Source organism: Branchiostoma belcheri, unplaced genomic scaffold (assembly GCF_001625305.1).
Source record: "Branchiostoma belcheri isolate BF01 breed outbred unplaced genomic scaffold, Haploidv18h27 scaffold149, whole genome shotgun sequence".
NCBI classification, from domain to species: Eukaryota; Metazoa; Chordata; class Leptocardii; order Amphioxiformes; family Branchiostomatidae; genus Branchiostoma; species Branchiostoma belcheri.
The window spans coordinates 258,250-271,612 of NW_017802924.1; the positions used below are offsets into that span (position 1 = coordinate 258,250).

Here is a 13,363-nt window from a genome sequence, read left to right on the forward strand (position 1 = left end):
AAAAAAGTTATTAAAATTAGGAATATGTCGCCCATGTATTGATTATTTGGAAGAAAGGGAGAGAACTTAATTGTACAATAAGGCCACGCCGTCTTAATTCTATGGATGCCATCCTCTGAAGACCCCAAAACTAGTGCGCGCGGGCGAATAAAATAAAATTCCGGCCAAAAATAAAAATGCTACTTAGAACCACAGGAATACAAAGCTGGTATTGTGAATTTGCGACAGTACATAGCGACGTATACGACACGCAGGCACATACTGATTTTTGCGGAATTTATGAATCGGCAGTGCCGCACTGTACGTATGTACTAGCTAAGATCTTGAGTTGTGGAGCTTCGGTAGCCTGGGTGCCATCCTCCAGAGTTCCCACCGGATCCGTACTGTCGCTAATTGCCATATGCATGGACTACCTAGGCCTAGAGTCAGGCGAGAGCCTTGGAGGACGTGATCTTTTTTTTTTTGAGAACAGGCGAAATTCAATGCGTGCGTCATCCATAAAATTAACTTCGGTGTGGCCTAATTGTAAACGGTGAAATTCACGACAACATCTGCCATGCAATACAAACAAGAGGCATAGAATAAAACATAACATTATGATTATCAAAATAAAAAGGGCTAGCATAAGTCTTTGAAGTAATGTCACAATTGAGTGGTGCTAATCATATACGATTATACAATGCATATACAATATACGATTAAACATTTAGATATATAAATATAGGTGTGTGCGTGTGTGTGCGCGCACGCATGCGATTTTATATAAATATAGTTATGTCCATTAGTTCATAAAAATATATTTCGTGCCTTTCAGAATAGAAATATCTGTGTTATTTGTTGATGGACGTTTATCGTACATGGAAGCTTTTATGCAAATAGATGAGAATAGGTAATACGAAAAAAGAACCCAAACCTTTGCACATTTTACATAACAATATTGTTATCTGAAACTAGATAGATGTTTTGTTTCAGCAAAGAGAGCAGCTAGAAATCACCATTTATAAGCCAATCACAGAGTATACTGTAAAATGTCCTCCTAGCGCATTTGGTACGAAGTGCAGGTTTACCCACCTGGGGCCAGTTGTCCTTGAAGTCGGCCAGTACCACTATGGCGTAGGGGGACCAGCAGATGAAAAAACTCACGCACATGATCACCAGGGTCTTGATAAGCTGGGTATGAGAGATTTTCGCAGTATCAGATACTCAGATCAAAATCGTTCTATTATTACAGATGATATAGAGAAATATGTGCTTCCTAAATAGCAAAGTACTCTTTTCAAAATCGACTTCCAATGACTGACCAATTGCAACTTGATGAAATTATTGTCTTCGCTTGAAGGTTATGTTTTAGGTCTCGTTTGCATTTGAATGTGTGTGTGTGTGTGTATGTGTGTGTGTATGTGTGTGTGTGTGTGTGTGTGTGTGTGTGTGTGTGTGTGTATGTGTGTGTGTGTGTGTGTGTGTGTGTATGTGTGTGTGTGTGTGTGTGTGTGTGTATGTGTGTGTGTGTGTGTGTGTGTGTGTGTGTGTGTGTATGTATGTATGTATGTGTGTGTGTGTATATGTATGTGGTCTAGCACGATAAGTCAAGAGGCTCTGGATGAGTTGTCATGAAACTTTGTTATTGCGTAGGTTTTGATGATGCCTCACAAATGATAAGATGTGAGGCTTGTTATGGTACTGCAGCAGAATTTCCGGCTTTGATATCTCATGGTCTGAACATGCCAGGGTCACGAATGTTGGATGGCAGCTCTCGATGATGGTAGCGATAGAATTACGGACAATCAGTCTCAGAAAACAGTCCACGGTAATAATTAGGTCTCACAGGTATACCTAAGAAATACGATCATTAAAACTCCTCCAGGAAAATATTGGTGAAGACGTATTTTACATTTGATGCAAACCATGCAGGACGTTTTCTCTGAATACTTTGAGCTACCAAAAACTCACCGAAGCATAGCATAGAAGAAATGCCTATGTAGACAGCTTTAAGCTTAAGGGTCCATATAGATCGATGCATACCGGTTGCATAATTACCTTCGCCAAGAAGTTTATGCTTTCAGAGATTATTTCCATAATGGTAACTGCCTGGAATTTCACACTTGGCGTATTTAAAAGTTAAGTGAATGTGAACATCATTAACATAACTTATTCAAATAATGACCTCATTTGCATAATTTATGAGAAAATGATAGAACGACTTTCTTTCTTAAGATAAGGCTGTCTTTTGGTGGAGAATATGTCCAACTGATATAATTCATGCAAATGAGGATTCTATTTGCACAATCAGGAGGAATAACCTTTAATCTGTCAGTCGATTAACCTCATTTGGCGAAGGTATGAGATCGTGGAACTCATTGCTGTATAATTCTGCTGAACGGAACGGAATTCGTGCTGAACGGGACGCACAGGAATTCTAGTTATCTGTAGCGTGAACAATTCCCCTAAAACTACATGAAGAAAAACTATTAGTTACTCCTTTTAAAAGACTCCATTTATACGATACTGCAAATATAAAACAGTAAATACATAGATATATAGATATGCTGTAAAAGCTACCGTATACTAAGCCAGCGACAATGGCGCCCAGGCTGACCGTATACCTATTTGATATGTGGTTCGTGCAATTGCAATTAATCGCAGTTCCAATTTCAACACGGTCGCGTAATTTGTTTCCAACAGGAAATAGTTTTGCTAGAAGCCCCTTTTCTTAATTCCTGAATACAGTTTCAAATTGACCTTTTACATGAAACGAGCTTTGATTTCAGACAAACAGCAACAGTTCTGTAGTAATCAGGTCACAGATCCCTGAAGACCTGTCCTCCCTCACTCGTTGTAAATACAAATTCAGGTTGCAACCATCGTTCATCAACTCTAAATCCCTGATTGCTTTCAACCATGTTTTTGATGAAATGATGCCCTAATTCTGTCCATATCTATCGATTAAGGGAAAGCAGGGTCCCCACCAAAAGTCAACCCGTCTGAAACTAGAAATCCCTTGTGGAAACGTCGACTTCAGTTTATCATCTTCTCAGCTGCGCCCCTCTTCTAGCCTGGGTAACATCCTCCATAGTTACCATTGGCTTTTCCTTTTCCCTTTCCTTTTGCTTCCATGGAAGCAGGCGACAAGGTAGACCCAGCGGGAGCTACAGAAGATTGTACCCAGGCTTCTTCCTGAGTCAGAGATATCATTTTTTAGTTTTACTTTAAATCACATAACAAGATTGACCGACAAGATGTATCGATATTGATTTTGAAAGATATTCGCGGAATCCTCCTTGAGATTTCTATAGCGAGGGGATCAAGGAACTTCGCTTCCAAGAAGAAGAAAGAAATACTATAGATTTTTCTATAAGCCTTAAGGTTTTACATTACATCACGAAGACCGGTCCTCCTGCAGCTGACAGAACGGAGTTCACCAGAGGTTTATAACAATTAATTCAGAATATTTGTTATAATAATTAAATATAACTACCCATCGAAGAAGTTTCTATTGTAAAGATTTTGTCAAATAATTCTCTTGAATAATTCATTGGCCCAATCCTCCTAGCAGATTTATTTTTCATCTTGCCAGTTATAATCTGGAGTAAAGCAAATATCTCTGAAGCATTTTTAAATGCTTCAAAAAGCTTTATCAGCAGTTGTGACGCTTATCATTGGGTTTATTCTGTGATTTCGTTTTATATATACATATATCTAGGCAAGATCATGAACATACACTGTCGGGTATTATTTTATATCATTATATCTACACCTCTGCTTGTTGGGTGCTATAGCTTACTGAAGCTCATTAAATCATTTTGTCTCAGGCCGACTCCTCCCTGACATTTGTCACATTTTGTTAGTCAGGATTTTCTATCCTAGTTGTGTCCAATCGTACGGACTTCTCTGTCACCTTTAGCCTTAGTCTAGTCTAGTACAGGACGTTAATCAGTGTAATATTGAACAGCAGGAAAAGTCACTGAAGAATCCAACTACGAGACTTTATATTGTTTCCTATTTCATAATTATTCCTGATCATAATTCTTAATGATAGCATACACGAAGCTCAGTCCTAAAATGGTATTTTCAAGAAATTTTTGAAGTATAGTTTCTGCAGGTTGGATAGAACAAATTTGTCTGGTGTAAGAACAGGCGAATTCAGAATAATTGGCCAGGATTATGAGGGAATTTTCTTGTTAGTATGAGGTCGTTGACCCGGGAAACAGTCCCTGAAGACTCCATTTATGCTGGCGGCAAGATTTCAAGCCTGGGACCTCTTATTTATGACGTCTGGCAAGCCAAGCAAGTGACGGGCTTACGGAATTCAGCAATGGTGGGATGAATCCGATAAAAACCCGACATCAAGTCTCAGCGAATATCCTCGTACATAAGCGTTTAGACTAGACGGCGTTAAGCTTGACATGCGGTTATTTGTGGAAAATTAAAACATTATACAGAACCCAAAAGCAGGGCCATCTCTCCTCAACAACATTAAAGTTTAGAAATTGACTCCAAGAGGTTGTTTCTTAGCTTTATGGAGAGACTTTTAAACTTTAAAAGACCAGTATGATGCTTTTTTTCTACTGTAGAGAACTAATTCAAAATGGCGGCGTACTTTGAGGTCATCCTGTTTCACCTTTGCCTCGTTCAGGGCACCTGCAAGGCGCTTGCGCGAATGGCGCACAAACATGTAGACGTTGGTGTAGGAGTAGGCCACTGTCAACAGGGGGAGGATGACAATCATCACGATCTGAGGAAACAAGAAAATGCGTAAAAATACCTTTACTTTCAACGCAAAGAAATTAACAGAATTTTCAACTTTTCTGCATGCATGCAGCATTTTTAATATGAATGCCTAATTAAAACTACTGTAACTAATGGTCATTGACTAACTTAAATGACCATTCGGACACGTGACGTCAAACCCCAGTCCCTTTTGAGTAAGGTCGGTTTTACCTGATGGTTATATACATGTTTCTGGAACATACCTTCATATAACTTTTATCTTTTACAGCTGTTAGCTAATGTACACCTACCAGGTATAGCGTGTATCCGTATGTGTGTGTCCGGTCGTATGTGCAGCCCATTGTCTTCAGGTCGTATCCATGACTACCCCAGCCGAAGTGAAGCGGGAGGTCCACCACACCTCCGTACAGCCACAGACAGAGCACCATCACTCCGCAACGCTTTTTAGTGAAGATCTGGTTGAACAAATATATGTAACATCTGTGTCCATAATATCACCATAGTCCATAATATTCACCACCTTGAGAAAAAGTGTGCTTAAAGATATTTTTACTGCAACATACCCTAGGTATATGTACATTTGGGGTGTGCAGGAGTGAATACCGAAAGTATGTTGCAGTAAAAATATCTTAAAGCACACTATTTCTCAAGGTGGTGATATTATGGACCCTGGTGATATTATGGACACGGATGTTAGGTTAAATCAATAGTCATGCTAATAAAAAAATAAGCCTTCTACGTTTGACCGGTGAGATGGCCAAGTGGGTAGAGTGCTCGCCTTGCATTCGGTTGGTCGTGAGTTCGATCCCCGGCCGAGTCATACCAAAGGCTTTTTAAATGGTAGATACTGCTTTCACTGCTTACCACATAGTATTTGAGAAAGAGTAGGGGAGTTAACCACTACTAGCCCTTGCTGCAGTGATTGTATAACAGTGTGGCCCAAGGGCTATGGGCGGAGATGGGCGCCACCATATGCGACCGTGTTAATGGTTACAGGGAGGACTTAAACTAACTTATACCTTTGCAGAAGGAAACATTCTGTTTTGCTCTATTTCTTATTATTCTGTTCCACTGGACACCAAATATATGAATGTGTTTGTGTAATAGAATAAACAGAGCAGTACTCTGTTGCTTGGCAGTGTCAGGGTAAACATTATGCATTTGCCTTGCAAATGTTACCTTTGTAATTCAATTACGTTTGTGATGAACGATATTCACCATATTGATGCCTACATGTATTAACATTTTAGAGGCTGCCACGTCAGTGAATATCATCATCATCACCGGTCCCCAAATATCAGCTGCGACCACGCTAGTACACTTCATTCTACATATAGCCATATCAAGCATTGCTTTTTCGAAATTAACAAAACACCTGTATTCATAACACATCAACAGTTTCTACTTTTTGTTACTTCTGCACGTTTGTTTTCTCTTATCATGTTTGATTTACCTTATGTACTTGTATTTATTTTGTGAGATCTTGGTTCATTGTTGTACATATTTGTTTATTTGAATTTACGATCTGTTATGTATATAGCCTACCTTTATTTGTGTTCAGATTTTGTTTGGATTCTGTTATCTGTACCTTTGATTCTCTTTTGTTTATGTATAATTTATTAAAACGGTGTCGTATAAGCCCACACGGGCTGGGCGCGGGAAAGCGCACGGCACGAAAATAAAGTTTCATTCATTCATTCATTCGTTCAATACCCGTGTCTCTATTCTAACTTCTGCAACGCACTCTGTCACTTGGTGTTCGTAAGGGCAGGTATGAAACTATTTGTTGCTTAGCTCGACAGCAATGCCCAGTAAATTTTACTCGACGACCGTGGGAGACTTCCATAAATTGTTTTGAGAGAACATGTTTTCAGTTGTGTCCTGCGCAGACGCGTTGTGTAGGTCTCATCTAATCTTGAGCTGATAGGTCCATATGGCTGCCAGTAAGTATTGTTACCACCAATGATATACTGCCATGGTTGATAGCGGCCGTTGTCGTGCTTTAGGTGAAGGACGAAGTCATGTGTACACGTTTCTGTAAGTGCTAATGGTTTGAGCAAAGATTGAGAGATTATTATTGTAAGAGGCTCCTTTAGGCCTGTACCTTTCGGTAGAATTCGATCCGCAATGCTTGACTAAATGCTTTTAAGCCTTTGCTACGCCTAGCTTTGATACAGCCAAGGACGCCTATTCCGCTGACGACAAAGGGTCTCCTACATAGGTGCGTCATCGGCTTAACGTCACCATCCGAAATGACATTTTAACCACATTGTTTATTTTCTTCAGAAGCTTTGGGATATGCAGTGACGATACTCCTAATAGCTGTACTCGGTAATAACAAGTTCCTGTCTACAATTGTTCTAGGGCAAAAATATGATTTAATGTCAATGATTGTAACATTAGTGCCCTATCTGTATTCTATGTAATAGTGATTAAGTCCAATACGCTTCTGGCGTTGATATTGTAGTTGATTATTGTTCTCTATGTGTGTATTCAAACAATAAACAAGTATTATATCGTACAGGGAGGTTCGGATCACCAATCCCTAGATCTACGGGATTTGATTAGTCCCACCAGTCTAAGAACGCGAGTTCAAAAACAGTAAGATTTTGCCGAATGAGTTTTATTGCCCGCGCATCGTCCATATGGTTGACTCTCCTGGCCAATTATTTCCCTTTTTGTCGAATTCTACGATCCATACCTCGTAGGAAAGCCTTGTGGAGGCTAGGATTTGATCCATATGGCAAATTTAAGTAACTCCACATATGTTCTCCGGCCATAGAGCTAAGCAGCTTACCAGCACCTCTAGACTTTTAAGTCTTCACCATATCCAATCTTTTTCTTGACGGTCGAGGCCATGGTTGCATCAAACACATGCTTCTAGAATATTGGCAGCTAAAATACAGCAATGGGTGTTATCCGCTTAATTTTAAAAAGCATTAAGTCGCAATTGTACACGTGTAATTTAAATGGCATATATGATGATTCTAGCTCTGGCCAAAAATATTTGCTATGGGTTCCTGCTCTCACAGATTGTGTAAATGATTAATTGCACGTCTGACTCACTCTTTAAAGTAAAAAATATCCCATCCCAACTCGTATAAATCCATTAGTACCGGGGATTGTAATGGTCCTTCCACCAGAGTTACCTGGGTGATTATTACTTCCATTACATGTCATGGAGGTTATATTTTCAGTTGCATTTATCTGTCTGTCCGTCTGTCTGTCTGTCCGTCTGTCTGTTGGTCAACAAGATAACTCAAGGACGGCTGGATGGATTGGTTTCATACTTGGTGTGTTGGTAGGGTGTGGCAAAAACTGGAAATGATTAGATTTTGGGCCACCTATTGACTTCCCTTTAAGTCAGGGCCTTATTTGTATAATCTAAATTTTGCAAATGAGCAGGATTGTAAATGTAAGCCATTTACAGGTGGTCATCACCATGCATAAGATTTACGAAAGCACTAAACATGCCATGGAGGTATGAGATCGCCGAAGTCTAGTTGTGAATTTATATTCCGTTTAAGGCTCAAGATTATTCGTAGAGGTCCTCCATCAGTTGCCATCGCCAGGATTGCAGTGTCCTTCCACCAGAGTTACCATGGTGATTTTCAAGGTTGAGGATTATTCGGAGAGGTCCTCCATCCGGGGCCGCATGTGTTATCTATTGACGCCCGGCAGCTCTAACTTGTAATCAACAGCTAATTCACCGGAGGAAGCCATTAACGATTAGTGCTTTCATCAGGCTCTCTTCAGGACCATTTCTGCCTAGATTCCGCTAATGAATTCACAAAACTTCTAAAAGCTTCCACTCTCTTCTGTGGAATACAGAACGATATACATGTAGCACCGGGGATGCCAGAGAGCGGAATCAGGACGACTCGGACCATTACCAACTCGGCCTATAGCAAATTTGGTCAACACGGCCCACCGCCCTGGTCAACTCGGCCCACCACCAAATCAACCATGTTGATTGGGCAATCAACATGATTTTATAGAGACCACGTCTTTTTGTTAGACAACTTCGAACTGTAGACTTTGAGGGTTTTTTTTCAAAACCCGCCTTGCGCTTGGGCAATCCACATGGCCAGAGAGCAAAACAACCGTTTATTATGTTTACTTTGTTTCTTCTTCTTCTCCAAACACATACATGTAAGGCCAATGACCTGGACCAGACGTCTGTTACCATGGTGGTGTTGGGGTACATTAAGTTACAGAGCTGGAGGTGGTTGTCGCGGTATAAGCATAATGATGAATGTGCTTGAGTTAGAATAAACAGAGCAGTTTCTTAGGCTAGACCATGTGAAGATAAACATTATGCATTTGGTTTGCAATACTTTTCTATTTAAGATATTTCTTAAGAAAACCAATAACTCCTAAAATTTTGTTCATGCAGCAACAGAAAGCGTGTAATTGCACAGATTCACTATGTTAGCTTTTGCGCAGGAAATAACGCGATGTTTGCCTTTATATACGTAACAAGCTATTTACATTTCTCGAATCAAGTACAATAGATTTCAAAAGTCTCGATGTTAGAGACAGATTTGAATATATCTTTACATGTAATGGTCCCCACAACGCAAAAATAGGTAGATATATAAAGGAATGCTTTGTTAATAGAAAAAATTCCGAAACTTTTGATTAGTCCACTTCATCAAAGACTTCTGCTATCCCTTATTGTTTGAATAATTATGATATAGATTTGTTAGGTTTATTCGACATTAGGTCTTGTTCAATACACTTATTTTATTGTTGTTACTCTCTTTATGTAGTTTGCTATACATTGTACCATGTGCAATTGTCGTGCAATAAAGTTCTATATGTTCTATATAAGCGGTGAGCCTGTTGTGAGATGATGAGCATGATATCATCTACCAACTTATTATGAATTTTTTTGGTGACAAGAGGTAATACAAACCCTGTCGTGAAGCGGGTTGTAGCACACAAACAGGAATCTGTTGAAACTGATGGTCGCCACTGTTGCTAAGGAAACGGAACACGTGATGACGCAGATGGAGCCCACCACCTCACACTGGACCGGATGATCCAGTAAATACTGATCCCTGTGGATCCCTAAAAAAGGTAAAAAAAAACAAGAGTTCCACGATCTCATACCTTCGCCAAATCATGTTAACCATTCCGACTGACGAAATGATACATTTTCTCATTGATTATGAAAATTGATTTGAAGATTGAAGATCCTCATTTTATTTCCAATATGGATTATATCAGAGGGTCATATTCCTCATCCAATGACAGTATTATCTTAACAGAGAAGGCTATTCTAGCACTTCCTCATCAATTATGCAAATTAGGTTATGATTTGAATAAATCATGTTTGTTGATTTTCGCTTTAACTTTCAAGTGCGGAAAGTATGAACTGGCTGGCAGTTACCTCTATGAAATTATAGCAATTTCCCCATTTAAGTATTAGGTCACTCTTCCCCATTATTAGGTCTCTCTTCATTTACATAATCTATATATTCAAATGTTCCTTTCATTCTCAATTACATATGTCACAATGTTCCATAGGCCATATGGAATACAGCATATTTATAGAAATTCCTCATAGATGATGCAAATTAGCTCCTGATTTGCATAATTATCATTTAATTATGTCAAGCATCACTTAAGATACCTACCAAAAACCATGACAATCCGCATGTCGGTTCTTGAGTTATCCTCCCTCAAAGATTTTTTTTTAGCAAACTGCCCTGCAGTTCCAGAACAAGCTGCTAGGGGCCATTTCTTCCCTGTCCCAAGAGCTATCTACCATCCAAAATTCGTGACCCTAGCCTTTCATGAGATATCAAAACCAGACGTTCTGCTGAGTACCTAGGAAAGCCGCCAGGGTTCCGAAAATCTTATCATTTCTAGGTCTCATCAAGACATACCCACTCACGAAGTTTCATAACAATTCATTCAAAGCTTCTTATACACAAACACACACACACACACACACTTACACACACACACACACACACACTTTCACACATACATGCGCTATGGAAAACATAACCATGTAAAAACCTACATGTATTTTGGAAAACATGGTCCCATATATTTTAGCAGTGAAGTTTTTAGTTCAAATCCAATCTTCTTGTATCGATTCATTAGATTCATGTCTTTTCATTCTGTGATATTTTGAAACCAATTATCCATTATGCACAGTCTATTTCTCTTCCTGATTACTGAAATGTATATATTTCTTGTTGCTGTTGTTTCATTGCTTAAGCTGTACAAGCGAATGATTGATTACCAGGCTTTGCCAGATACACACAGGTACAAAACGTAGCCTGACTAAATCCCGCGTCTGGCCCCCTGGAGGGCCAATCATCCGATTGATAACCCCCCTAGGGTGTACAGTGGCTAGTCTTTTATTAAAGGAGAATTTATTTAACATTAATTTGCCGATTTTCCTCCAAGCCCTTCATTCGTTCTGTGCAGCTTTAGAGTAAATCCCAATCGTTGCCTCACTACTGTCGGGAAAACATCACACACTTAGCGAGAAATCCCAGGTTTGTCGTTAGCACATCACATGTGGCTGGTAAATCCCAACAAGACGTTACTAACAAAAGGATGTACATGTGACCTTTAGTAGGTCGTAACAATGTTAGAACAATGTACTCTGGAGCTTATCCTGTGTTCCAAGGAATTTATACTACATTTTGTAAATTGTGGTACGATCATAATGTGTCAATTCGAATGCTGTACACAATGATGTTGTTTTCGTTATTCTTTTCATAATCTAAATATTTTGAATTTGGTTACTACAACATTGTTTTGCATTCTATCTTTGGTATTTCTATTTGGTCCACAGAAATTGCTTCATGCTTTCTGCTTATGTCACTGTTGCCATGGCAACAGTTGAGTGTTTGAATGTTATTTTATGATGCAGAAAAGACTTATGCTGTTTTTTTACATTGTGTTCATAGTTTGAATATATTGAATGTGATTGGTAAAAAATGTACGCTGATTGTTACGTCCATAACGTGGAGGTTATATTTTCAGTTGCGGTTTTCATTCTGTCTGTTCGTCGACAAGAAAACTCCAAAACGGCTGGGTGGATTGGTTTCATACATGGAGCGTCGGTAGGGTGTGACGAAAACTGGAAATGATTAGATTTTTGGCCCCCTAGTGGCTTTTCTTGGTACTGCAGCGCAATTTTCGGGTTTGCTATCTCGCGACCTGGACATGCTAGGCTCATAATTTTTCGTTGGTAGGTAGCTCTTGCATGGGGAGAAGTCATGTGAATTTGGGCCCCCTAGCAGCTTTTTATTAAACTGCAGGACGGGTTGTTAAAAAATTTCGAGATAGGATAACTAAGAAACCGGTTGATGGATCGTCATCATTTTTGTTTACGTGATGCTTGGCATAATCAAATTATGATTATGCAAATCAGTATCTAATTTGCATAATTAACAAAGAAATTCAATAGATCTGCTGTGTTCGATAGTAGGGCTATGAAATGTGTGACATATATAATTGACAACGATGAATGTCATTGGCAGATATCAATTATGTAAATGAAGACCTAATTTGCATAATTCATGTGAAATTGCTACAATTTTATTGTGGTTACTGCTGGGAATATAATACTTGCCATAATTGGAAGTTGAATGAAGGTGAACATCACAGAACATAATTTATTCAAATCAGGACCTCATTTGCATAACTTATGGGGAAAGGCTAGAATGGCCTTATCTCTGTCATTGGGTGGAGAATATGATCAACTGATATAACATATGCAAATGGAACTCTTATAAATTTGCATAATCGCAGTGAAAAATGTATATTTAGTCAGTTTGGACGGTTAACATTTTTTCAATTGGCAAATGTATGTTTAATAGAGGTCGTGCTTGCATATAACCAACAATGTCATACATGTACCTTGTCTATGTCAAATGATACGGATTTCACCAGTGTGTTGCATGTTACTAGGTAGGGGCCATTTAAATAATTTGCATGAACATTTTGTTAATGAGCAAGGTTGTAAATGTAAGCCATTCACAGATGGTCATGTACTTAATATGTCATGGAGGTATGATATCGCCGAACTCTAGTTTTGCATAATACCTTTGGTATGTCTTTTTGGTCCACAAAAACTGCTTCGTGCTCTCTGTTGCTATGACAAGTTTCAAGTGTCAACATGTTCGTCACCTTCTAAAAGCATCACCCAACGCTTCAACAAACATCGATTAACCTCTGTATGTAGCGTCATTCGTCAGACTGTTGTGTTACTTGTATTCGCCTGGTGTATTGTGCGGCTGCATTTGCCTCACCACATGCCCGTAGCCAGAATTTTGAATGGGGGGGTTCTTCCCACTGCTTGAGGGGACCTCGAGTGCCGTAGGCTCAAGGTTCCTAGGAGGGTCTGGGGGCATGCTCCCCCTGAAAATTTAGAAAAATGAACCTTCTAAAATGGTATTTCGTGCGTTTTTGAGAGGATTTCCAAGAAAAAAATCAGAGATAACTTTTTATTCAATGATAAAGGGAGTAGTTTTTCTACGATTAGTCTTTTCAAGAAAAATCTTTTACATAAAAAGTGGACCAAAAAGTGGAGCTTTACATAAAAAGTGGACCAAAAAGTGAAGCTTTACATAAAAAGTGGACCAAAAAGTGGACCTTTGAGCCT

At 39.2% G+C, this 13,363-nt stretch overlaps 1 protein-coding gene across 1 annotated transcript in view; it reads right to left on the bottom strand.

Annotated features, from left to right (window-relative positions):
- Positions 1 to 13,363, bottom strand: part of LOC109465146 (melatonin receptor type 1C-like) — a 22,537-nt gene that overhangs the window by 896 nt on the left and 8,278 nt on the right. The window contains exons 2-5 of the mRNA XM_019762295.1: positions 9,641 to 9,801; positions 5,019 to 5,201; positions 4,598 to 4,732; positions 1,072 to 1,170 (exon numbers count right to left, since the gene is read on the bottom strand). Coding sequence (XP_019617854.1) covers positions 1,072 to 1,170; positions 4,598 to 4,732; positions 5,019 to 5,201; positions 9,641 to 9,801 — 578 coding nt within the window. The remainder of the gene's footprint in view (positions 1 to 1,071; positions 1,171 to 4,597; positions 4,733 to 5,018; positions 5,202 to 9,640; positions 9,802 to 13,363) is intronic.